Source organism: Onychostoma macrolepis, chromosome 22 (genome assembly GCF_012432095.1).
Source record: "Onychostoma macrolepis isolate SWU-2019 chromosome 22, ASM1243209v1, whole genome shotgun sequence".
Taxonomy (NCBI): Eukaryota; Metazoa; Chordata; class Actinopteri; order Cypriniformes; family Cyprinidae; genus Onychostoma; species Onychostoma macrolepis.
In genome coordinates, this window is record NC_081176.1 from 31948352 (window position 1) to 31972459 (window position 24108).

The window sequence follows — 24108 nt, forward strand, 5'->3', positions numbered from 1 at the left end:
CTATATGTTGACTTGTTTTCAGAGAACATAACATAAAATAATGTTGCTTCTGAAATGTGTTGAGGATGTTTTATTTTTTATTTTTTAAAAAGACACAAATATGGTTTAAGAAAAGGTTTTTTTTTAAGCATACTGCAATACACAGAATCAATGAAACTCAGATCTGAAGATGTTTGCAGTCTGACCTTGTTCGCTGGGTTCTGTCTCTGGTTTCTTGATGGTGAGGTCCAGTGGGGAGTCCTGGTCTGCCATGAGAAGCTTGCTGAGGACGGGATTCTGTGCGGAGGCAGCGGCGCCGGTACCGGGTGTGGAGGCGTCCGGCTCCAGCGAGGGCGCTTTCGGCAGGCTTTGGTCCTTGGTGCCGTTGGGCTGGGACTGGGGTTGGGGTACGTCCTGAGTTGAGCTGGTTTTTGAGGTATATTCGGCAGCGAACTGTCGGATCATTCGCTGCATGATCTCACGAGCCACTAGAGGAATGTGGGGGTCTGTAAATCGCGGGAGGTCTGCTGAGGGAAAATATACGAAGGGATAAATATATTACTTGTTGAAGATACAGGGAAAAAGATTTTAGCTACAAAATATAAAAAGTCTATCCTTCAGTGATATTTAGTGCTCACACGCTATTTTAGTATAACTGAGATATTATTATAGTTTGAATCATTTTTGTTAGTTTTTAATATCTGTAATTAATTTCAAGTTTTAGTTATATATTAGTTTTCATTTTTTTTATATATATTATTACATTTTTATTTAAGTTTTCAAGTTACACTATGTGAAATTAAGACATTTTATAATATTTATGTTTATTTTATTTCAAGTGTGAATTTTTCTTTTAACGGTTTTAGTATTTGTTACCTATAATAACCTTGCTTCACACACATTTGAACAAATCTCTTGTATTTTGCAGTATTGTTATTGAACAGGCAGGTGAACATGATACGATAAGTTAATATTTGATTAAAGTATTCTTCTCTTATATGAATTTTATATCTTATAACACTGCATCATTAAACTGTTTCACAATACATTGGTTGGTGCCATTGTTAAAATCAAAGCCACTGGATTTGGCAGACAAGCCTTTGAAAACATTTCCTACAGGGCAGTAAAGTCCTGCAGACTTCCAAAAAGGAAAGGCCATTTCCTAAGCTCGTTTAGAGTCAAACAAAACATCAAATATACACGGCCAGGAAGAGAAACAGAAGACTAAAAACATTTGAACATCAAAACACTTTTCTTAGACATGCATATACATATGCTGTATGGATAATCTGTGTGTTACAATTTAATTTGATTTAAATTTGCAAGGTCTTTTAGTCATTTTTGCCATGTCATAACTATTTGAATTTTATTTAAAAAATCTATTTCAAAAGGACATCAATTTAATTCACCACTTTAATAGTCTTTGTTTATAATGCAAAAAGAAGGAAAAATACAAAAATGCAGATTCTTCTGCAAAAACGTATCTTCACTTTATCAACTACTTTGGTTTCAGCTTATGTAAAGTACAATATAATGCACGTCTTACCCTTTCTATAGAAGACAACATTGAGGAAATCCTCTGCTTGCTTCTCAAGTTTGTTAATGTTGGACTGCTCTTGTTTGAAGCTGTCTGCTTCTGATAACACTTGGTTGTTCAAACCAACCAGATTTTCCTGGAGAGAAAAAATTAAATAAAATAAGAGAATATAATTCATAAAAAATAAATAAATAAAAATCAGACCTATTTGAAAAGTCTTGTACATTTGATAATCATACTTCATTACGAAGTCCAATATTGTACCAATGTACTTGTCAGATTATTAGCCTGTAAAATGCCTGCAAATTTGTGAATATAAAAGCTGTTCAATGTTAAAGAAAGAATAAAGCTGATTTATCATTTGAGGTTTGTTGTATAGAAAATAACCAGGACAAATGACTGACAGTGTTGAAGTTCCTTCACAGTCCATCTGTCACATCTGAAGATGTGTTTTCAAGTCCTAGCTTAACAAAACCTTAAGTTATAATAATAATTACCTGTCACTTGACTGATAAACATTGAAAGCATTAAATGAGCATCTCCTATTTTTTTTTTTTCAACACCAATGACCCAGCAACTACAAACACATTTAAAGTGCTGCGTGGTATGTGAAATTGCTAATGCATTGTTTGTGGAAACATATAGATAGGCAAATAAGAGCGAGATTAATTACCTTCACTTTTTCACGTCTTAAGCAGCAAAAGAGACAATTTTCATTAAACGACCAATCTGACACACCCTCCGGCTCACAATCTGCAAGAGAAAATAAATCGTATCAGTGCTGTCCTTTATAAACAAACACTAAATACACTTTGCAACATATTACAACAAACACGCCAATTATTAATAATAATGTATTTAAAAATAATAATAATAATATTCTGTTTTTCCTACAAAACAATAAAAACACAAAGAAAGAAGCCTTCCTTTTTCCGAGAAAGTTTCAGAAATACATCTTCCGCCGGTTGTTTCCATGCAAATTCAGAAGTGTGAAGCTGTTTCTTCTTGTTAAATTTGATTTGAGTTTGCAAAACTGAATTATTGCTCCTAATGCAAATTGCAATACATGTGAACTTGTCTAATTTCAGTGCATACTTTCAACTTTTATTGTTCAGAATTTAGCAAGTCAGTTGTTTAATTCAGGGTCGAGAGATATTTTTTGTTATACCTCATATCTGATTGTCTCATATCTCAATATTCTCAGTAATCATCTAAATATTCATGTATTATTTTACATTCTGATCAAATACCCATTGAAATGGCTTCAAAATGCCAAGAACTACATGCAAAACTATATATTTTTACTAAGACTGTCAACTGATTTAAAAATATTAATTAAAATAACCCACATATTAGTATTTGCAGAGAAAAGCCCTTAAAGTAAGACCTAGTCGAATGTATTGGTGACATCAACAGAAGTCATGTGCTCTTGTTGAGCATGAGAAATGAAATTACAATGGTTTTAAGAAACTTTGACTACCATAAGTGGGCCTTGGGGGAAAATTAAAGTGATAAATCTTGACCCCATATATGACCCCTTTAAATGTTTTTCTTTGTTATGATCTTTGACAGACTACATTTCCAACACTGTGTCTGATTATAGCCGCTAGCTAACAATCACATGACTTATTTTTAGGAGTTGCCTGTCTGTTGACCGATAGACTGCGAAATAACCAGAGAGGAGACAATCTTCCGTTCTTGACTACTCCATGTATGTTACAGGTAAAGATGTCTTATATGCATGTATTTGTTATTTTCATAATGAAGAAATTAAAATACAGAACAGGTCATTTAAAAAAAAAAAGTCAAAATGCTGGCTATAAAAAGAAACGTAACATATTGTCAGGGTTTTGGACTGTCTGTGTGTGTTTTTGCTCCCTGTGACCCAGTTTCTCCCTCATGTTGATTGTGTTAATTTGATTTCAGGTGTGTCTTGTTCTTCCCCAATTATCCTGCGTTTAAAAGCCCTAGTCCATTCAGTTCATGTTTGTCGGGTCTACTTGTTGCTACGTGTGTTTTTCAAGCGCCTGTTGTGGATGATTCTAAGTGTTTCCTTGATTAAAGACTGTTCAACGTTTCTTCGGTCCCCTTGTGCTCCTTACCACAGCGAATCGTGACACATATGTTACAGTACAAGCAATTAGATGATCGCTTATTATAAAAGAAAATGAATAACTACAACTAACCTTTACTGATCTGTGTATAAAATATTAACTTTCATTGACACTTCCACCTAAAAGGCAATTTAATTTGTGGCTGTGTGAATTTTAGGTTACGGTTTTTGCAAAAATAAATATTTCTCTTAATAAACAATTACCAACATAAGTCAAAATTTAGTGTTTTCTCCAACACTTCACTGTGAAGTTTTAATATGCCTATCAAGAGCTGCACAAAGCAAAGCCATGTTTATATTCATGTTTAAATTTAGTTTGATTTGTGTCATTTCGATAGTTTAAGCTCATGAATGGTACTTCTGAGCGAACGGTTAATTGTATGCACCTTCAGAAACAGACAATTTAAACACTTTCTGATTGAACTGCTAATGTGCAATTAGACTGATTACATTTTATGAATGAATTTACAAAACCACTAAAGGGCTTAGAATAGAGCTCTGCGGTACTCCAGAACAAAAACAGAAATCGGGTGTTTTTCATCTAAGCAATTTTGTTTGAGTGGACCAAAAAAACAACAACTTTTCATACTCTAATTACTTTATTTAAAGGTGCAGTGCAGAATATTTGTCTATTTAGTGGCTTAGGTCTAAAACTACAAACTAAAAGCTGGGCTCTGGCTCAGCTATACAGTGCAGATGAGTGTGATGGTTTGAGCCGTACTGGTGCACATTTAAGTTACAAAACATTTCTGAAGCACAAAAAACAACTCAATAAATATAATGACGCAATAGATTTGAAAAAAAACAACAAATTCTTTAACTATATTTAAGCATAACTTAACATTTATAATTAATATTAGGCTGTTGTAAGGATATGCAAAAGAACAATGTGTTTAAAAAGCATGAAAAATAATATCTGCAATAAAAGCCGGCAACTTTTTGTCTCTCTAATGCTACTTTTATAACTAGCATTGTACATACCTTAAACACAATAACAACATTTTTTAACTTTTTTATAGTTTGACAAAATTACATGTTAATTGGAAATTATGAAAATTACTATAATTTAAAATATAGTTTTAAATATATGTAGTAAATCATGCTTTTAATGGAATTTCATCATTTAAAAAATAAGGTCATGGACAAAGTTAAAATCATAACATCTATACAAGAAATGTACAAAAAAAACGAAACCAAAAAAATACGATTCAAATATGATATTATTTAGACTATAATTAAAAGTTAACTGCCAACAAAGTATTTTAATCTAAAAGTAACCATCAATATAATCTTCACCTCCATCGTATGCACTGACCTTGAAAGAGGGTAAGATCTTTTACGAGTCCTGGTCCAAACAGCCCCTCCAAAATGCTTTCAAAACCTGTGAAGCAGACAAAGGTATATTCTTATTAGCTCTGTGCAAGGTCTATAAGTACAAATTACACGTCCACCCACGTCCACCCCCACACGTGCACAAACTGCTTTCAATTTTATGAACTAAATCAATGCTTTGCCGATTTAATACTGCCACTCAATTTAATTAACTGCAAATACTGGCTCAAGTGCATAGTTGCATGAATACACCCTGAAGAATCTGCTAAAATGAGAGACAAAAAAAAAAAAAAAAAAACATTGTTCTATGTAAACATTTTATAGTAGTGATTCTTGGAAAGGAAATCTTGGATATGAATCAAATGCAATTTAGTCATCTGAATGACAAGATGTGACTTCCTATAATTTTGGTGCTTTAAAAAGGGAACAAGTTAAAAGACACAATCTTTTTTGAGAGGTTTACCTTTGCTACTAGCTAATGCAAGACACATTGCAATCTCCTAATTAAATAAAAAAAGACAAAAAAAAAAAAAAGGCAAAGAAACCCCCATAGATTTATAATAGCAGTCATCATAAAAAATAATATCATTTCATATCAAAATAACATTTTTGTGCAATCTCTAGTCTAAACCACACACTTAAACCTGAACGGATCATAGTGGCATTTTCTCAGGTTGTTTAAGGCAAATCCTTACAGCTTGTTCAATAATGTTCTTAGTTATGCTGTCGCAATGATTAAGAAGAACATGATCACAAGTTTTTGTCCTTCAGGAGATGGCTGTCTTTCTGAAACACAAACCGCCAGGCTTAGTTAGTGCGATTCACTATTCATCAGCTGTTCCCACTGCAGTTTGCTTATAAAGCATGCATTCCAAATTGTTGCTGGCTACAAAGGAAGCTTTGAAAACAAAAATGAGCACTTCAAAATGTTCCAACATTCCAGTCCATTAAATCCACAGCATTACTGCTAAAACTGCAGCGGTTTTGAAGCTCTAGTGGATAATTGCATCGGTACACAATGATTGAGTACTGTATATAGAATGCAAAGATATTTGTGATAAAGCACATTATGTTAGACTTGTTTTTGTAATTACATTTCAGAAATACTTACAATTTTGTATTAAATGCTTGTGTAATTGTGAAATTCAGTGCTTGTTCATATTATCATTATATTTTATATTCATTCATTTTTATTTGATTAAAAATGAATAAAATGTTACCAAATTTCTGTTTGGTATTTTTATTTAATATATATATATTTTTTTATTGGACAAAATAATGAACAATGCAAGATTTTTCTTGAAGATAAAGAAAAATGTTTAATTTTATATTCATTTGCTAAAAGTAATTTATTTTTTATTTTTTTAGACCTTCAGGATTTTATCCTCAAAGCGAACACACAATGACTACAAATTTCCGAATTTGATTTCATGGGATGTTTAAGATGGTAAAAAGTGTTTGTAATTATTAATATAAAAATGCCACATAAAATAGACCCTAAAATATAAGCCTTTCCCATGTAGACCAAAGTTTGGCTTGCAGGGTATTAATTATTCTGTTTTATCATCTGTAACATGGTTTCATAAGTCCTGGTGTAATACTCAATACAAAAAGCACTAGTGCAAGAGGCCTGTTGGAGGAGAACTGTGTGGGATATCACCACAAAAGAGCGTCTCATTCAACCCAACAAAACTAACATTCATTCACTACAAAACTCTAAATCACCAAGACCAAATAAAGAATGCAGTGCATACATACACAAAAACTGAACAATCATGGTGAGGAAAGGTCCCATGGAGGGGTGCGTGAACGTACAGAAACAAGCCAATCAATTCAACACCAGGGAGGGTCACATCAGCAGCTTTTTGTTTGAACTTCCTGGTGACCATTAATAGTCTATATATAGTGTAGTGGATGTATGAATAATTTACTTTCACTGGGCAACAAGCACCCATGTATCTAACCAGTAGATAAGATCGATATATCGTACAGAGTCTAAGTACTGCAGATGGTTGAAGGACACTATTTGCAAGCAAGCTTCCCACACAAGCTAACTGTTCAATATAAAATGTAATTAAATCTAACCTAACAAACTGCATATGTTTAATCTATATTAAGGACAGATTCTTTAGAAGGATCGGCTACTGTAAAAACACAATCATGCTTTTACTTCTAATGCTGAAATTTGCCTAAACATAATTATCTTGGAGTGCTTTGCTTATGTTTCTATATCAATGAACTATATTACGTTTTTTTAAACGGTAACCTCATGCTATGTTCTTGTCATGTTCATGTTCATATATGAGAAAAAAAGAAAAAGGAAATAAAATAAGAATGCCACAAACTGGATGGGATACTGTCTCAAAGCAAAGGATGAGATTTGGCATTAGAATTATTTTTAGCTGTGGTGACGGCGTGTCAATTAAGAGATTTTCACACATTGGACCGAGTACCGAACCCTGAGGCACACCACTTGACATTTGGCCCCTTTAAAATGAACTTGGATATTAACTGCTTCTGAATTATTATAATAGTTTGCTATTATCTTTGATTCATGAATGTTGCTGTAGTGTTATACTTTTTAATGTGGTTTTATTTTAAATCAAATTGGTTGCTAATTTAGACTTCATATATACACTTTCCTAAAGGCTTAAGCTGTTGTCAGTGTCTTCCGGACCTCTTCTGTAACATTTTAAGGAACTAAGCACCACCCAAGAGATCAATATCATCTTACATAAAGACTAGAAAAAAAGAGCTTTCTCTCTCCGGGGAGTACAATACCTTCATTAAATCATTAAAATCAGCATATTGGAGCTGGTGCACGCTTTCTTCCCCGTGGTTTATCTTAACCCTAAATTAAGCCAACTCCCTACCCCCAATCCTTCATACATGGGAGGCAGAAAGGGGGTTGGGGTTGTTCTTGAGGGGAAATCTGTGTCAAATTTAACCATCTCTATCTGGTAGAGCCATTTCATGAGACGGATGCTACAAAACAGCCTGGCCAAAGGGAACCAAGACAACTTAATTTTGAGTTTTCAAGAACAACCCAATGAACAAATTTACCAATATAATGAATATAATTTACTAAAAAACACCTACGTCAATACACACACAAACACACATAGTCACTGTAGCAACATTTCTGATGGTAACAGTAGATCACCCTTTATCCGGCCCCAAGCAGTTCAAAAGACAAAAAAAAAAACCACTCTAAAAAATATGTTCCCAACCCTACCCCCACCCTCATTCTTCAGTCCATTGTTGTGTTTAAAGAGTAGTTTCTCCACATTTCAACTGCATTTATCCAATTTCACTCCGAACATATTCAAATTAGGGAGGGGCGAAAGAAACTGGGTCATTTCTCTATGTTTGGTTAAGGAGTTAACCCACAAAAAAAGCCACAGCCTCTGAGAAAGCAATCCTAATCTGTGAAGAACCTGCCATTGTGACCCTGACGGCTATTCTTTAAATTTAAAAGAAAAAAAAAGCAGCAACATTTTTCTGATAATTCTCTGACAGGAAGCTGACGGCTGAAATTCAGTGTGGCGGCACGCAGGAGTCACGCTGTGCAGTTCAACGATCCTGTTGGGGCCAATGATTTATTCAGTGCGCCATGTGCCAAAAGCAGAACGTCTAATTAATTATCCAATTATTTAATTATCCAACTGAAGGCCGCTGAAATGATTAGGAATTCAATTGTTAAGCTCAGGCTTGAAATCTTTTATTATTCCTTTGACATATAAAAATAAATGAAATAAGATTTTAATGTGCTCCAATATTAACTCAGCAAGAAATGTAGCTAGAATAATACAGAGCTAATTTGAGAGGTCTCACTATGTTTAATATGCCTTTTCAATACATTTAACAAAATGCATATCTAAATAATGTAAAGTGAAATGCATGCTGAAAATGTCAGCACTACATGAGTAGTACATACTTGAAGTACTATAAAAGTGAACTAATAACACACGTCCCAAAAAGCTCAAATAGCTTGAGGATTTGAAATATTATTCATGACCGTGATACAAAAACACTAAAATATGTATTTAGTGTTGGGATTTGTTCAAACAAGCCCAAGAAAATGTCGCTAGACAAAATCTGATGTGAGAGTAAGGAATTCAAATTTTCCAATTAATATTAAATAATAATTTTAAATATATTATAACATTTATTTATAAATAACACTAATAGTATTCATTATTATTGGTTTATATATTATTTAAATATTTTTTCAGCAAGTATTGAATGAGCTATAATTGGTTTGGGGCTGTAACAAATGATAAAAGATTCATTATTTAATCAAAGTTTTCTAAATGTACGCTTTAAATCAGTTTTAAAAGTAATTTATTTGACATCTATTTTCACATTTTTACTAACATAATTTAAATTCACAGATCATTATCTTCAACTCTAGATGAAGTGACACTTTGTCTCAATGTATTCAAAAGCTTATATGTTTTATTCAGTGTTTAAGACGCTCATATTGCTAGTGGAGTAGAGCAGATGTTGAGATTGCCTGGAAGATTTTACTGCTTTTACTGCAGCCGGAAAGATTCACCCTTGAGAAAGTAGATAGTAGATGAATGCTTAAAGATGTATAGCTCTCTAGGAAGCATTTTCTCTCTTGTCTCAGTCACCTGCAAGGGACAGCGTACACATACTGTACAAACGAATGCTGAATAAATGCTGTGACTGCTGTTGGTGACAATGTGATATCTATAGACTGAAGTTCTCTATTCGGTGAACTTCTACTGAAAGTGCTTTATATGTTTCCTACGCTTCAATTCACACGTTCTGCCAGATTCAATTCACTTCATTTCCAAATAAACTGTAAACACTGACACAAAAGCGTAGCCCACAGCTGACCTTGTCAAATGCTTTGAACGTTTCCAAAAAAAAAACAGGAAAACGAAATAACTAAAACACATAGTAGCAGAAATAAAGTGAAGAAACTTTCACAACGAATTCAAAACATACAAAAACGCTTTTTACAACATGAAAGAATGGTGGAGAGAAAATAAGACCTTTTGTAAGCACAAATAGCATAACTTTTTGGCCTTTACACCATGTGAGAGTGAAAAAAAACGCAGAGTAGCGAAGGGATTAGATTTTTAATGCAAAATGTTGCAAGCCGGATTCGCACCTCCAGTGTCCACATGAGCATCATAGGTTTGCTACATCTCCAAGTAAAAGCCTATGTTGCATTTTCTTCGTTCAAGGCCTCTAACTGCCAAAAAAAAAAAAGAGTGGGTTACACTTTATATCAGGTGGCCTTAACTACTATGTATTTGCATCAAAAAATAAGTATAATGTATTTATTGTGTTCATATTGTATTGCAAAACACTTTTGCTGCTATTGAGGTGGGATACGGGTAAGGTTAGAGACAGGTTTGGTGATATGGGTGGGTTTAAGGGTGGGTTAAGGTGTAAGGGATGGGTCAACAGTGTAATTATAAATGTAATTACAGAAATTAATTACAGATGTAATTATAAATAGGTATTTTAAAAAATATAAGTACAATGTAAAAACATGATGACACAAATTAAACAAATTATTAATTTAAATGTAAGTACACAGTAGTTCAGGCCACCTAATATAAAGTGGGACCAAAAAGTGTTTTCCTTCACGGCAGAAGCGTAAATAAAAGAGTGGCACATCACCTGTGTGTGATTAATGATATAAATAAGTATACGCTATTGCCATTTTATCTGCCTTTACGATTTAATGCCCTCTATCCACGTATTTCATACATAGACATCAAACTAATTAATTTGAAGGACTGCAGAAAAAGCTAATTATGAGGTCACAAGGTGCACATATTTTATTATTAAAGAGAGAACAGAAAAAGGAAGTTTGTAGCGGCAGACCGGCTTTTCTCAGACGTGTGCTTCCTAACCTCGGGGCATAAAAAGAAGGTTTGCACGTTGCTTAGTGACACTGGGCGAGATCGCTATACTTCTCTTAATTAGCCTTTCCTCCATCCCTTTGTCTCCTGCTGCCTGTCAGTCATTTCATGGACTACATATATATATATATATAACGTGTTTGGTGTGCAATTGAAAAGTTGCTTTAAAAAAAACCTCAGCTCATCTGGCTTTTGATTTCTAAAGGACACATTTAGTATAAAAGGGAGGGGGGGGAGGAATTCAATCAAGAAAGCGACCCCCATCATCCATTTCATAAGGGTCTTTCTTTGGAGATGAATGAATAATTATGCTCCTCAAATGATGTGGCGTAGCGTCTGATGAAGTTAGGAAGGTATTTATAACATGGTGGTCATAACAATCTACTGTAGATGCGTTAAATTAAGCGTGCAAGGTTAAAGGGAAGAAGTACTGCTAAAATGGTTTCATACTTTTTATCAAGAGTGTGTCACGATTAGAAAATGACTGAGTTTTTTTTAATGTAGATATTCAGAGATCTGGATGGCAGATGGCCAATGTAATACTGATTTTATGCATATAATACAGTTAAAGTATTGAAAATTAGATGCACACACACATCTAACACAATTTAGTGAGTTTCAACTAATTGATTCAAACTTTTCTTAACTATACAAATATAATACATATTTGATATTTTAATTGGTGCTTTAATTAGCTTGCTGAGTTTTCTGTTTTTGAAGACAACAATAACACATTTGATCACGGTCAAATGAACCTGAAACTGGACTAATTATTTTGAGCTTCCAATTAATTAGTCATTTAAAGACCAACTAACTGAAATTTTGCACATCCCAACACTCCCATCCCAAAAATATCCAATCAATCCATTGGAATTTACCAACTGGCAGAGTTAACAGCATCTCAAGAATCTCAAAATGACCAAATAACGGTCAATAACACAGAAATCAATATAATTAATAATAATAATAATAATAATAATAATAATAATAATAGACAATGCTTAAGTCCAAATGATCCAAAAATATTATGCCCAATGCTGTAGCCTATCTTGGCTCAATTAAATAAATAAAAACTTAAACATTGCATTTATTTGCATAAATTTGATAGTGTTAACAAAAGTGACAAAAATAATACAGCTCTCTGTTTTTGAAGACAACAACTAGAATGAACTAGATCGCAGTCAAGTGAACCGTATAACATCCCAACTCAAAATCACAAAATGTCCAAACAATCCATTGGGATCGATCAAATGGTACACTTATCAGGCAATAATCTCAAAATGGTCAAATAGGGCTGGGCAATAAGGCCAAATAAAATTATCACAATAAAATGTTTCATATCTGTCATTATCATGATAAATTTTCAATCTTTATTTCTTTCAAGTTTAAAGGCAGATTTTTGCTCCTAAGTGAAAGTTGTAGAAACCAAACCATTAATTGTGGTTTTAAATAGTCTTTAGGGTCAGAACATGACAAACACTTCATGTTTTTGAATTCAGTCATTTTTCTTAAACAAAATAGATGACTTAATAAAATAAAAAAAATGTGTTTATTAGTTTCTGCATGTTCTAATTAGTGACATTGCTTCAAATCCAGAAAGAGATTTGTGTTGCCTGACTTTGACGTTATCTTCAGCACAGTTTGCAGTTAATATTAATATTACCTTTTTTTCTCTTGGAAGTGCACATTTGAGTTAGGATGCAGATTTAAATGAAAGTGTATCATCAAAAACATCTGTAAAAAATTGTAACAACTGCATTTTTATATGGTGAAATTTAATTATTCAGACAGTTTTATAAAAATTAATCATTGGTCTTCCATAGTAGCATACATTTAGATCATGATAGTCACAGTTAAAACCACATATATAGCACCTCAATACCATGGTAACAATGTAACTAGCCTATATGGTTTCTAGGTATTTGTATGAAAAACAGTAGTCTAAATGCATTTAGTATAAATGCACCAACACTATAGCTTAATCTCAAAAAATAAATACTGTAATTGCATTCCATTACTCTTTTAATACATTTAATACATCTACATTAATAACATAATAAAATAGCCCACAATAACATGGTGTAGTTAGTTTTACTACAGTAAATCCATGGTAAATGATGGCGATTTGTAGATTGAAAAGCTACCTGACTGTATCGTTGCGCACAGTGTTTCTCCTGTTTGTCAGCGCTGTTTCATTTGACTTTAAACTAGTTTAAATCACTGATTCATTTGTGTTGTTCGCTGAATTCAAGCGCTTCACTCTGGATCTGACCGAGATTCATCAGCGAGTAAATGCATCTGCTTTAGTAAATCTGCGCTGCACTGCCGTTTGAACTTTGAACCGAGCGATAAACGGTCCATGTGTCGCAGTTCAAATGAGTAGCGCTGTTTCGCTCTACCTTTAGCGCGTAATCATTATTAACATTTATCAAACTCTTATTATCGTTTTATCAAACGGTATCCTACCTTTGGCTCAATTTAGTAAATGAATAATAAATATTGCAGAGAACGAGAAACAGCTAGAACGAACTAGATCGCTGTCAAGTGAACCTGAAACTGGACTAATTAACCAGGCCCTCCTAGTCAACTAGTCACTCAGGAACCCCCACTAACTAGTCTATTTAGAATTTTTGCACATCGCAACTCAAAATCAGCAAAATATCCAATCTATCGACCAGTCAGGCACAAATCTCAAAACTGTTAAAGAGCAGTCAATAACACATTAATAATAGTCCCAACCGATCCAAAAATATCATGCCCATTGCCCAAAAATACAATAGCCTATCTTGGCTCAATTTAGAAAATAAAAAAAGAATGCTGCATTAATTTGCATATTTTTGATTAACAACAGTGACAAATATGAACTAAAAATACTAAACCCAAAGTATCAAAGCAATAGCCGAATTTAGACAACAAATATCATTTGATACTCTAGAGACAAGAAAACTACAATCTAAATAAAGGAAAGAGGTAAATAAATAAATATTATTAAAAACAAATATTCAACCCTTTGTCTGAATAGCCTGAATAATAAGTCTTTTGTCTGACCTCGTAAGAAAAACACGACAAAGATCATAAAGATAAAAAATACAGATCTTTAATCTTTAAAGAGAAGATAAAAGCAGACGTTACCGTCATCCAGATCATTTTGTCCTATTACCTGAAAGACTTTTCAACAACATAACCTAGAAACAAATGCATGAGCATTCCTGCAAGGCTAGTGCATGAAATTCTAAGAAAAGCAAATAGAAAACGCACTCAAGTGTTTCCTGCATCCACTATTTTATATTCCCTTGTTTGATTCCAGCAAGAACATTGCAAGTGTTATTTGGAGAGGAGGTTAAACAATGTCATTCGGTCCCCTCTTGACCAAGATTGTGTTTGAACCAGAGTGCGGGAAAACCGTATGAGGGAACGGCCAATCAAATTTAACCCATCAGGACATCGGCCTTCCACGACAGGACCTTTTAGGTCACCAAGATGTACATTGCAGGGAATGTACATCTCATACATGCACCATTTGTCATAAAAAGGAACTGTTGGCCATGAAAGGCAATTTTAAGCTTTTGATGGTGGTGATTAGTGTCAAAAGCAATGTTTACTTGGCCATTAAGTACCAAATGTGCAGCATTAGGTTAAAGTAGACGTCTGGATTTAAGTCCGCTGTAAAGCAGGTTATTTATAGGGTTAAGTGTTCCAAAAAAATCAAATGTGATATAGAGTAAAGAAACCTTTTTTTTTTGCAGTACTTCATTTCAAAATGCAATTTTTTTTTGAAGAAGAAGAATACAAAGTTGATTTTCCATAATACTTAATTTTTGCGAGCCACTCTGCGTTAGTGAGTCACGACAAATGGTTTATTTTCAGGGCTGGCACATCTTAAAGTAAACCCACAGAACATCTGCAGCACTATTAAAAATATATTTGTCTTTGAGATAATAATTTTTTTTAAATTAAAAAACTATATTAAAAAGTTTCTTAATATTATTTATATTATTATTTTATTTATATTAAAATTTTATTAAAAAGCTCAATCTGAGAATGAAAGCACTCTACAAAAAGGCTTGGCCTTCGTCGTTCGTGTCTATGTACTACATTGCCATTGTTTTGCACCTGAACCTTGGATCAATAATATGTTTCTTTCTGTCTGTTTATCTATTAGAGTTGAAGAATATAACAAAAATGCCTATTTTTTTCTGTTTTTACAACGATATATATTATATAGGTAGACCATTATTTCAGCTATGCAGTAAATGTTGCCAAGTATATTCAGTAAGTAAAATGCAACTAGGTTTCTTTTCCCACACAGTTTTTCCAAAAAATAACTGAAAGAATCGTATTTAATCATTTTCAATAATATGTACCAATACAGCAATACATACTGTTTAAAAAAAGCAATATTTACCAACATGTATTTTTAGAACCAGCAACAAAACCACCATAAATCAAATCCCTCTAAAGTTTACCAAAAATAATGTTGTTCCAAGCTTTCTTTCTTCAGTGAAACATAAAGACATGGAAATTCAGCAGAAGATGTTCTTTTCCATGCAATTAAAGTGACCAATTTCATTGAAAGAGCAGCTTGGAGTCGTTGCGCTATGGGCGTCCCAAGTTCGAATCCCGGCTCGAGGATTTCCTGATCCTTCCCCCCTCTTGCTCTCCCACTTCGCTTCCTGTCAGCTCTGATCTGTCCTATCATAATAAAGGCAAAAATGCCAAAAATAATAATAATCTTACAAAAAGAGCAGCTTAGACATTCTGTTAAATAACTCCCGAGTTACAAAAAGCGAGCAACTAATCACCAAATTTTCTTATTTGGGTGAGCTATACCTTTCATAAAGACATCAGAGAACATGTATCCATTGTACGCCACTGTGATAATTCAACAATACATGAGTGAAAGGAAAACATCATCTCTCTAGTCAAAACACAATATAGGCGATATGATACTCCATTCAAAAACACTCTTTCCCACAAAACAATCTGTCTATTGAATCCTCCAGATCCCTCCCCTGACAAATCAAACATCCAAATCAAAAACATTGCATAGATCAGTTAAGTCAATGCAGAAATAGCTTTTTTACACAAATGTTAAAGTTCAGATTTGGACAGATTTACCCAGGGATGAAAATATCCTGTTTTAACTGACACATCCAAGTCTATTGTTTTGTGTTTCCCATATGAGAAGAGTTTTTCCATGGTTTAAACACAAAACGGCAACTGCTCAAACTTCATACTCGCTATATCTGCTCAAATATTATTCTAGGCTGTATGGTTTTTAATAAGATTTAATCTAGCTTTGGAATAGGTTGAAACACTCAGACAAAAAGTAATAACTTGGCTGGAGAGATAACAATTGTAATGCTTTTCCACTAAATGACTTTTATAGCCTGATGCAGAACTGTGTGGAAAAAAAAAAACCTAAGCAAAAACTATTTAAATTAACAGTTTCTTAATAATTCAGGATTGTCCAAATAACAGTAAATAGTTCATTTTACTTTTGTAATTACTGGCAGCTACTGAACAACAGAGTCTTACATTGGGACTCACAATTAATCTCATTTAATAGTACAAAGACCCTAAAGACAATAGTCAACGGATCACCAGAGTATAAAATCATCTCTAGTAGGGAGGGGGCCGTGTAATTGATATTCAGCAGACTGTTCTTATCATATGATTTTCACATGCATTCCTGCTCTTTACCACTGAGAAACAAAAGAAATCATTCACACGGTGACTGAGATGTTGGAGGAAATGAATGAAACAAACATATAGCTGAAGGATGGGCTAACTTCTGCAAATAGGCTGGTTGTGTGAAAAAGTAATTAATTGAAAGTTTTGGATTCAGCTGACCTTCAGATGGCTGTGCTTTAAAGGGTTTTACTGTAAAACGGTCTAACAACTAAAGTATAGCATGCAAATTAAAGCACTGTTTCTGAAACACACAGACGACAAAAAAAATAATAAATCAACATTAATAATTGGACCAGTCGACCATTGCAAGGCACCCCAATAGCTAATCATTAACCAAAAAGACATGGAAGATACACTGAAATAAAAAAAATAAAAAAACAATTAACAGGATTAATCAAAAATATTATTTAACATCACTGGACCTTTACAAAACTATTAGGTAACTATGGGGTAAATACAGGGCTTATTTGAAGGTAACATCTAGATAAAGTATTACTGAAACTGCATTCAAAATTAATAATTTTGTAAAATGCAAAATCAATCAAATAATTACAAAAATTAATTCAATATTATGAAAAGCATGCTACACTTGAACCTATCTGTGCATACTAAATTTCATATCTTTATCTCCACATTCCAAATGTTTCAAGCGTTTCAATATTAAAACTGCTTTGCTAAAAGTGAGGCTAAAACTTACAAATGTTTTTTTTTTTTGGTATTTAGGAATTGTAGCAGTATAAACATTAAAACTTGAAAACTAGACCAAAGCTTTTAATTCATTTGCCACCATTACTCTATAGAAATCTGCATCAGCATTCCAGCATTCCCTAAAAACATCTGCTGCATTAGGCAGCAAAAATAATAAAAATTCCATTTTAGGGCATTCAACTTTGAGCGCATAATCTAAACCCATTCTGAACATGGCTTTAATATCACATGAGAGGCAGACAAAAAAAAAATGGCAAAGCATATGGCAGATTTTGATACATTTGGATCTGCAGGGATTGGTTTAGGCTGACGTGAACTACAGCACAGAAAGAGGAAGAGTAAAATTTGAGCTTATCTTGTCTTTACGGTTACTGTATATCAAAAAGAAACACTCCCAAAGTTCTTGCGCAACAGCCTGTTAAAGAATGTTTCACTTCATCGAATCAAAGGTTACCTGGAATCTTTTGGGAATTTAGGGAGGAAACATAACCTGAGAGAACAAATATTATACTAAGAAATGTGCCCAAAATTCAACATTCTTGACAATAAAGCCTTATTTCACAATTATTATTCATTGCATTTACAAATTTAGTAACATCCAAATAGTCTACACAATCAAACATCCACTATTAGAACTGGTCAAAAAAAAGTCATAATTGGGATATAGTACGGATTTAATCTAGATGTCCTTTGACAGAATGAGAATCCCTGGGGTTTAAAAAGAGAAAATAATGGAGGCAGACTTCCCAGATGTTAAAATACTTAGGCACAGAAGCCTGACGTATTTAAGATCTGGAAAAAATCCAGCGGAAAACCAAAAGTATTATCTCTGTGGGAGTGTAATTCTACTACTTTTAAAGTAGTTTGCATGGTTTAGCGTAACCCTGACAGCTTAAACATGAAAGTGGTGGAGACCCAAGCTGTAAGCTTTAGATAAATGCTAAAATCAAGAAGAATCAATGTTTTAGTTCCCTAAACAAAAATATAACTTTTTTTTCCAAATGTGCAAACAAAACATGACCTTCATTTGGCCATCTAATACATTTTAATTTAGTTTAATTTAAAGTGCAATGCATCCTAACAGCAGTTGTATATTTGAGTGAATCGTTCAATATTTTACATAAAATATTAAGTACAATTCATGATACGGTAAAAAACCCAGGGTTTTAACATTTATTTAACTATTAAATTATTGAATCAAATATTCTATGCAGTATTTTCCCCCGTACTGTAAACACATGCAGCTGTTCTCAACAAGAAAAAGATCCATACATAATTAAGATGACTTTTTTTTTTTTTTTTTTTTTTGCTTTTTTATCAATTTAAAATGCTGTTGATTTTCAGTGGTGGTCAAAAAGAATGCAACTCGAATCAATGCACCTTCTTGCAGCCTACATGCCAATTAAATCTGCTGGAAACTGTCGTCAAATAGCTCCAGACGCTTCTTTAACAACCTCTTCACTTGGGGGTGGATGTTCAAGAGCTGCTAGAAGCAGTTTACGGTCAACATAGAAAAAAAAAAATAAAGGTAAAGTCGCTCTCGATATGCACCAAAAAGGTTCTCAAACCACCAAAACCAAAATGCATGATTATGAACCATGCATGGAACTACAAGAACTAGGATATCTAATATAGATAAGACAGTGACCAAACTCTGGCGATTGATAAACAGCAGTAAATGTCAAAGGAATATCCGAAATAGCCCTATGTTTGAGCGAGATGTTGCAAGAATCATAATTGGCCATAAGATTGTTGCTGATCTTTGATGAAACGAGAGGAAAGGCAAATGCATAGGGGAGCTTTCGAAGAGAGAGAGGGGGAGGTAGATGATGACTAGAGATAAAAATAAAAAGTGACATTTTTCCTGATGGTAATGGTTCTCACAGCAAGCAGCTTTGACCTTCAGTTTTGTTTGAATTTGTGACGCTCTCGTGCATGACACCAAATGTGTGGTGACAAATTCACACAGAAAGAATCGGAAAAGCCAGTAAAGCCAAGTTTCGGTTGGGTTTTGTCACGTCCTTGTATGTATTAGTTGTTTGCGGGCAGATTAAAAATAAACAGCAGACGAATATATTCGTCTGATTAAAACAGCGACATCTCACCACAATGATTTATTTAACCAAATGAAAGCTCCACACACATGATCAAACTACATTTTATGTATTTAGACGTGCCAAGGCTAGATATAAAGACCACTTCAAGAGTTAAACTAAAATTACAGATCAAATCCTATTCATAGGTCTCATTCAACAGTCTTTCGCCAAACCTTGAGCCACCAGTAAACGGAAATAATTTAATTGAAATATATATATATATATATATATATACATACATATACTGTTACTTCTAGTGAATGAAAATAAATGGCAAAGCTGTTCACTAGAGAGAAAAGCGTATCATGAAATTAATATTAATAAAATCAATTGATGAATGTTGGTACTGTTTGTCAACTATTATTAATAATTTACATTTATGTATTGTTATTATTAACATTACATGCTGCTGTCGTATCCATGCAAGGCTATCTACAAGTTACCTACAGATCAACAAGCAAGCAAAGCTAGATGTAGTAAACATAATAGTCCATATAACATTTAAAGAGGATGATTTAGTATCAGACTACAAACAGAAACAGACAACAAAAAAGTAAATAATAACAAAATATGATACCACTGACAGCCCAAATTCAGCATCAAACTGACTGGTTTGCAGAGGGTAAAAAAAAAACTTCTTTGCAACTTCTAGCAATGCTGGCTTTCAAGGAGAGTTTGTTAACAACAGTTTAGAATTTGGAACTTTGACCCTTGAAAGTTTGAGGAAATGATTTATGATGCTCCCTAAAGCGTTATCAACAGAGCAAGAATGTAAATTCTTGTCATGAAGGTGTGAACCAACTTTTACATACTTCTAGAATTCAGAAGCACGGAGGGAGATTAATGACTTTGGTTGTTGTTGTTTTTACGTCCAAAAACATGGTAAGCTCTCATTATGGATTCACTGGAGACTTTCAGTAGACTAAACCCAAATTATTTAGTCTACATTTCCTCAAAGCATGCCTAGAATTAATCTCTTGTGATGGACAGAATATCGGCATGGCATAAGATACAAGCAACAAATCTTTAAGCCTTCAACACAGCAATTACATTTAAAGTATTGTTCCCACACATTTAACCATTCCTCCGTGACATTTCCAGTCATTTGTGATTAGGAAAAATAATTTGTACTCTCAATAAATATTTTTATTCAATTAACTACATCAGGTAATAATCAAGTTAATAACCTTTCGCAGGCCTAAAAACTCACAGTCTTTAAATTTCACTAATATTATCACCGTGAGACTCTTGTTAAAGGCTCACTGTCAAATATCTTCACTATTTCAGCACAAAATAGCAATGAATCCACCCATCAACACATCAATGCCTTCATACTTCCTGGAACGGGCCTTTTGGTACAATTTAGGAGCTTTTCCTCATGGTATGAGGTAAACTAAGCCAGTTTCACTGACATACACCATATCTGATAACAAAATACATCCTAGTCCTGTCAAATATATCAGATTATCATATCTGATATGATATAGGACATGCTTAACAAATTGAAAAAAAAGCTTTACCATTCATATAGAGTTCAACATATGTTCATATTCAATATCTGACATTAACGCAGCATTACATTCACTATCCTTATATCTACATTGTTTTGGTTGATAGAGAGTGACCAACATTTACTCAAAAGCTGCAGTTAACAGATGCCAAAAGCCAAGGGTTTTCTGTCTGACATTAAAAGGGAGATTAACACAAATCTAGGGTTGAAAACTAGGAAACCTCGAGGTTAAGACTCAATAGATAATCTCCCAATAACATCAGATACGGCGATTTAAAGGGATTAAACAAAGCTAATGAAACATTAGATTTAACGGGGGAGGGGCGGGAAACCAACAGTTTCTGTCATATTCTTGGAAATGACAACCAAAAATGAGTAAATAACGAATAGAAACGGGACTCTAGGCTTCCCAAAACCTAATATTGTTGATATTTGCACGACATTTTGGCAACACTGGCACGTCTCGTTCATGGACTGCCTTGCAGCTTCAAAGCGAGCAATCGATTAACGAAAAAAAAAAATCAAAACAGACTCAAATATCAGCGCATATATTCGCCAAAAACCTCCTGATTGAGATCAAGACGTTATATGAAAGCTTTCAGTGCAAGAAGAACCTGGCCTTGACAAGGCCGCGATAACAACTAAGCAATATGCGCAGTGTCATTTTCTTTGTCAACCCCCCACCTTCCCCTAAAATACAAAATTATTTTCTGACATTTCCCCATTGCAGCAATGCGCGCTCCCCCAGCGCCGCTGATTTGAGGGAAGGGAGGGAACGCGCGCATCGGGGCGGGGACGCGCACAGCCCTCCCCCCAAATAATACAGTAGCCTACAATAAAGCAGGGAGCGCGCACACTGGCAAAAGAAACGCCAGCGATTGGTCAGAGCACAATTCCCTCTGTACACGTAACACGCCCTGCTTACAATAAATAAACATCGCCTAAATTTCCTCTAAAAAATATAACTTAAAGAAATCGCGTTGGGCCAAAACAACAGCTGTTATGCAGTCAAATATAAACGCAAATGTACATTGTTTCTCAAACAACGCCAGCGCAACTAAACTCATAATTTTAATTTTTTTTTTTTTTTTTTGATAAGGTCCAACGGGGGTGAGCGGCTATAAGAAAAAATCGTTGCGAGACAAAAAAAAATCCGCTTGGCTCGCGGCTCAAGGCAATGGGTTTTTGCCGGTCCCCATGCCGAATAAACACATTGAATCAACACGCGAAGCTCAGCCAGACAATCCTGCACGATAGGTTAAGCGAGCTTACCTACACAGTGAATGAGTTTGTGCCGCCACGAGTCAAGCTCCTGCCGAAAGCCGCGCCTCTCGATCGTACATTGCTGCCTTCTGCACAGACTCGCCATTTTCTACCGGCCCCTCCCGCGGGCGCGCGCCTCACACCGGGAGCTCCCGGTGCCCGCGTCATCGCCCCCCTCTCTCTCTCTCCGTGGGTCTTCAATGCTGCAGCACTTTTCTGACATGTCCCTCCCATATCCAAATCTTGTTCAGCCTATAACTGAAGCTTTGCCTATTTTCGCTCCAAAGAATTTAAACATGTACTTGCGTGCATAGATGCATGCCTTCAATAACTTTGTATTTGATTAAATTAATCTTGTAGCCTATTAATAATAGTGTTTATGCTAATTATAAAAATGCATTCTAAATATTTTTACAATATACTAATATTAATCATTTTATTTGTGTGGCATTTAGAAATATTACAAAATGCACTGAATTAAGCCCCAGAACAATATCTAAGATAAATGTAAAGATAACTATGTGTTACCCTGAACCACAAAACCATGTCATAAGGGTCAATTTTGTAAAAAAAAATAAAAAAATAAAGCTAAAAAATAAGCTTTCCATTGATGTATGGTTTGTTAGAATAGGACAATATTTGGCCGAGATACAACTATTTGAAAATCTGGAATCTGAGGGTGCAAAAAAAAAAAAAAAAAAAGAAAAGAAAAGAAAAGAATAAAGTACTTAGCAATGCATATTACTAATTAAAAATTAAGTTTTGATATATTTACGGTAGGAAATTTACAAAATATCTTCATGGAACATGATCTTTATTTAATATCCTAATGATTTTTGGCATAAAATAAAAATTGATAATTTTGACCCGTATTGTTGGCTATTGCTACAAATATACCTATGCTACTTATGACTGGTTTTGTGCTCCAGGGTCACATATGATGATCAGAGAAGAGCCTGCCTTTTGAAATTATTCTGTTATTATAGTATTAATAATAGTGTTTATGATTATAATAATGTAACTATAAAAATGCATTCTAAATATTTGAACAATATACTAATATTAATCATTTTATTTGTGTCCCATTACAGAAATATTACAAAATGCACTGAATTAAGCCCCGTTCACATCAACAACGATAACTATAAATATAACTATACATGGCCCTGGACCACAAAACCGAGTCAATTGTAAATCTCAATTTTTTTTTTTTTTTAAATTGAGATTATTACATAATCTGAAAGCTGAATAAATAAGCTTTCCATTGATGTATGGTTTGTATAGGACAGTATTTGGCCATGATATTTGTAAAGGGTGCAAAAAAAAATAAATATTGAGAAAATCGCCTTCAAAGTTGTCCAAATGAAGTTCTTAGCAATGCATATTAATAATCAAAAATTAAGTGGTGATTTGTTTACGGTAGGAAATTTACAAAATATCTTCATGGAACATGATCTTTACTTAATATCCTAATTTTTGGCATAAAAGAAAAATCATTTTGACCCATACAATGTATTGTTGGCTATTGCTACAAATATACCCGTGCTACTAATGACTGGTTTTGTGACATCTAATAAATGTCTATTTGACATCTAAAAGGAAACGTCCTATAGATGTATTGCAGATGAGCAAACACTCTAAAAAATACGTCTTGCAGATGTAAATGCAGACATCAAATAGACGTCTCCGAGATGTACGTGTGCTATCAGGGACTACAACTATACACCAGCGGACGATATCGTCTGTTTATTCTAAACACACGAGCTTAGAATAAATTAAATTTTCGAGCTAGTTACAGCAGGATTCTGATTGGCTGTCAATGATTTTATCATTCATCGGCTGAAAAAAAAAAACGGTATTGTTTCTCTGTGCCTTTATTGTTATAGCTGTGGTGTGCACTCAGCTATTCTTTAATACTGAGAATGATTTTTAGAACTATATCTTTATCGTTATCTTTAGTTATCGTTCTT

General features: G+C 33.9%; 1 protein-coding gene across 2 annotated transcripts in view; it reads right to left on the bottom strand.

Moving 5' to 3' along the window:
- lcor (ligand dependent nuclear receptor corepressor) overlaps positions 1-22273 on the bottom strand; it is a 35416-nt gene extending 13143 nt beyond the window's left edge. Inside the window, exons 1-5 of one of the 2 annotated variants that reach the window (XM_058759932.1) lie at positions 22148-22273; positions 4945-5010; positions 2190-2269; positions 1526-1652; positions 186-503 (exon numbers count right to left, since the gene is read on the bottom strand). In XM_058759932.1, coding sequence (XP_058615915.1) covers positions 186-503; positions 1526-1652; positions 2190-2269; positions 4945-5010; positions 22148-22244 — 688 coding nt within the window. In that variant the 5' untranslated portion in view covers positions 22245-22273. Of the gene's footprint in view, positions 1-185; positions 507-1525; positions 1653-2189; positions 2270-4944; positions 5011-22147 lie in introns of both variants that reach the window. The other variant, XM_058759929.1, reaches the window with a different exon arrangement.
- Between the last annotated feature and the right edge of the window lie 1835 nt (positions 22274-24108).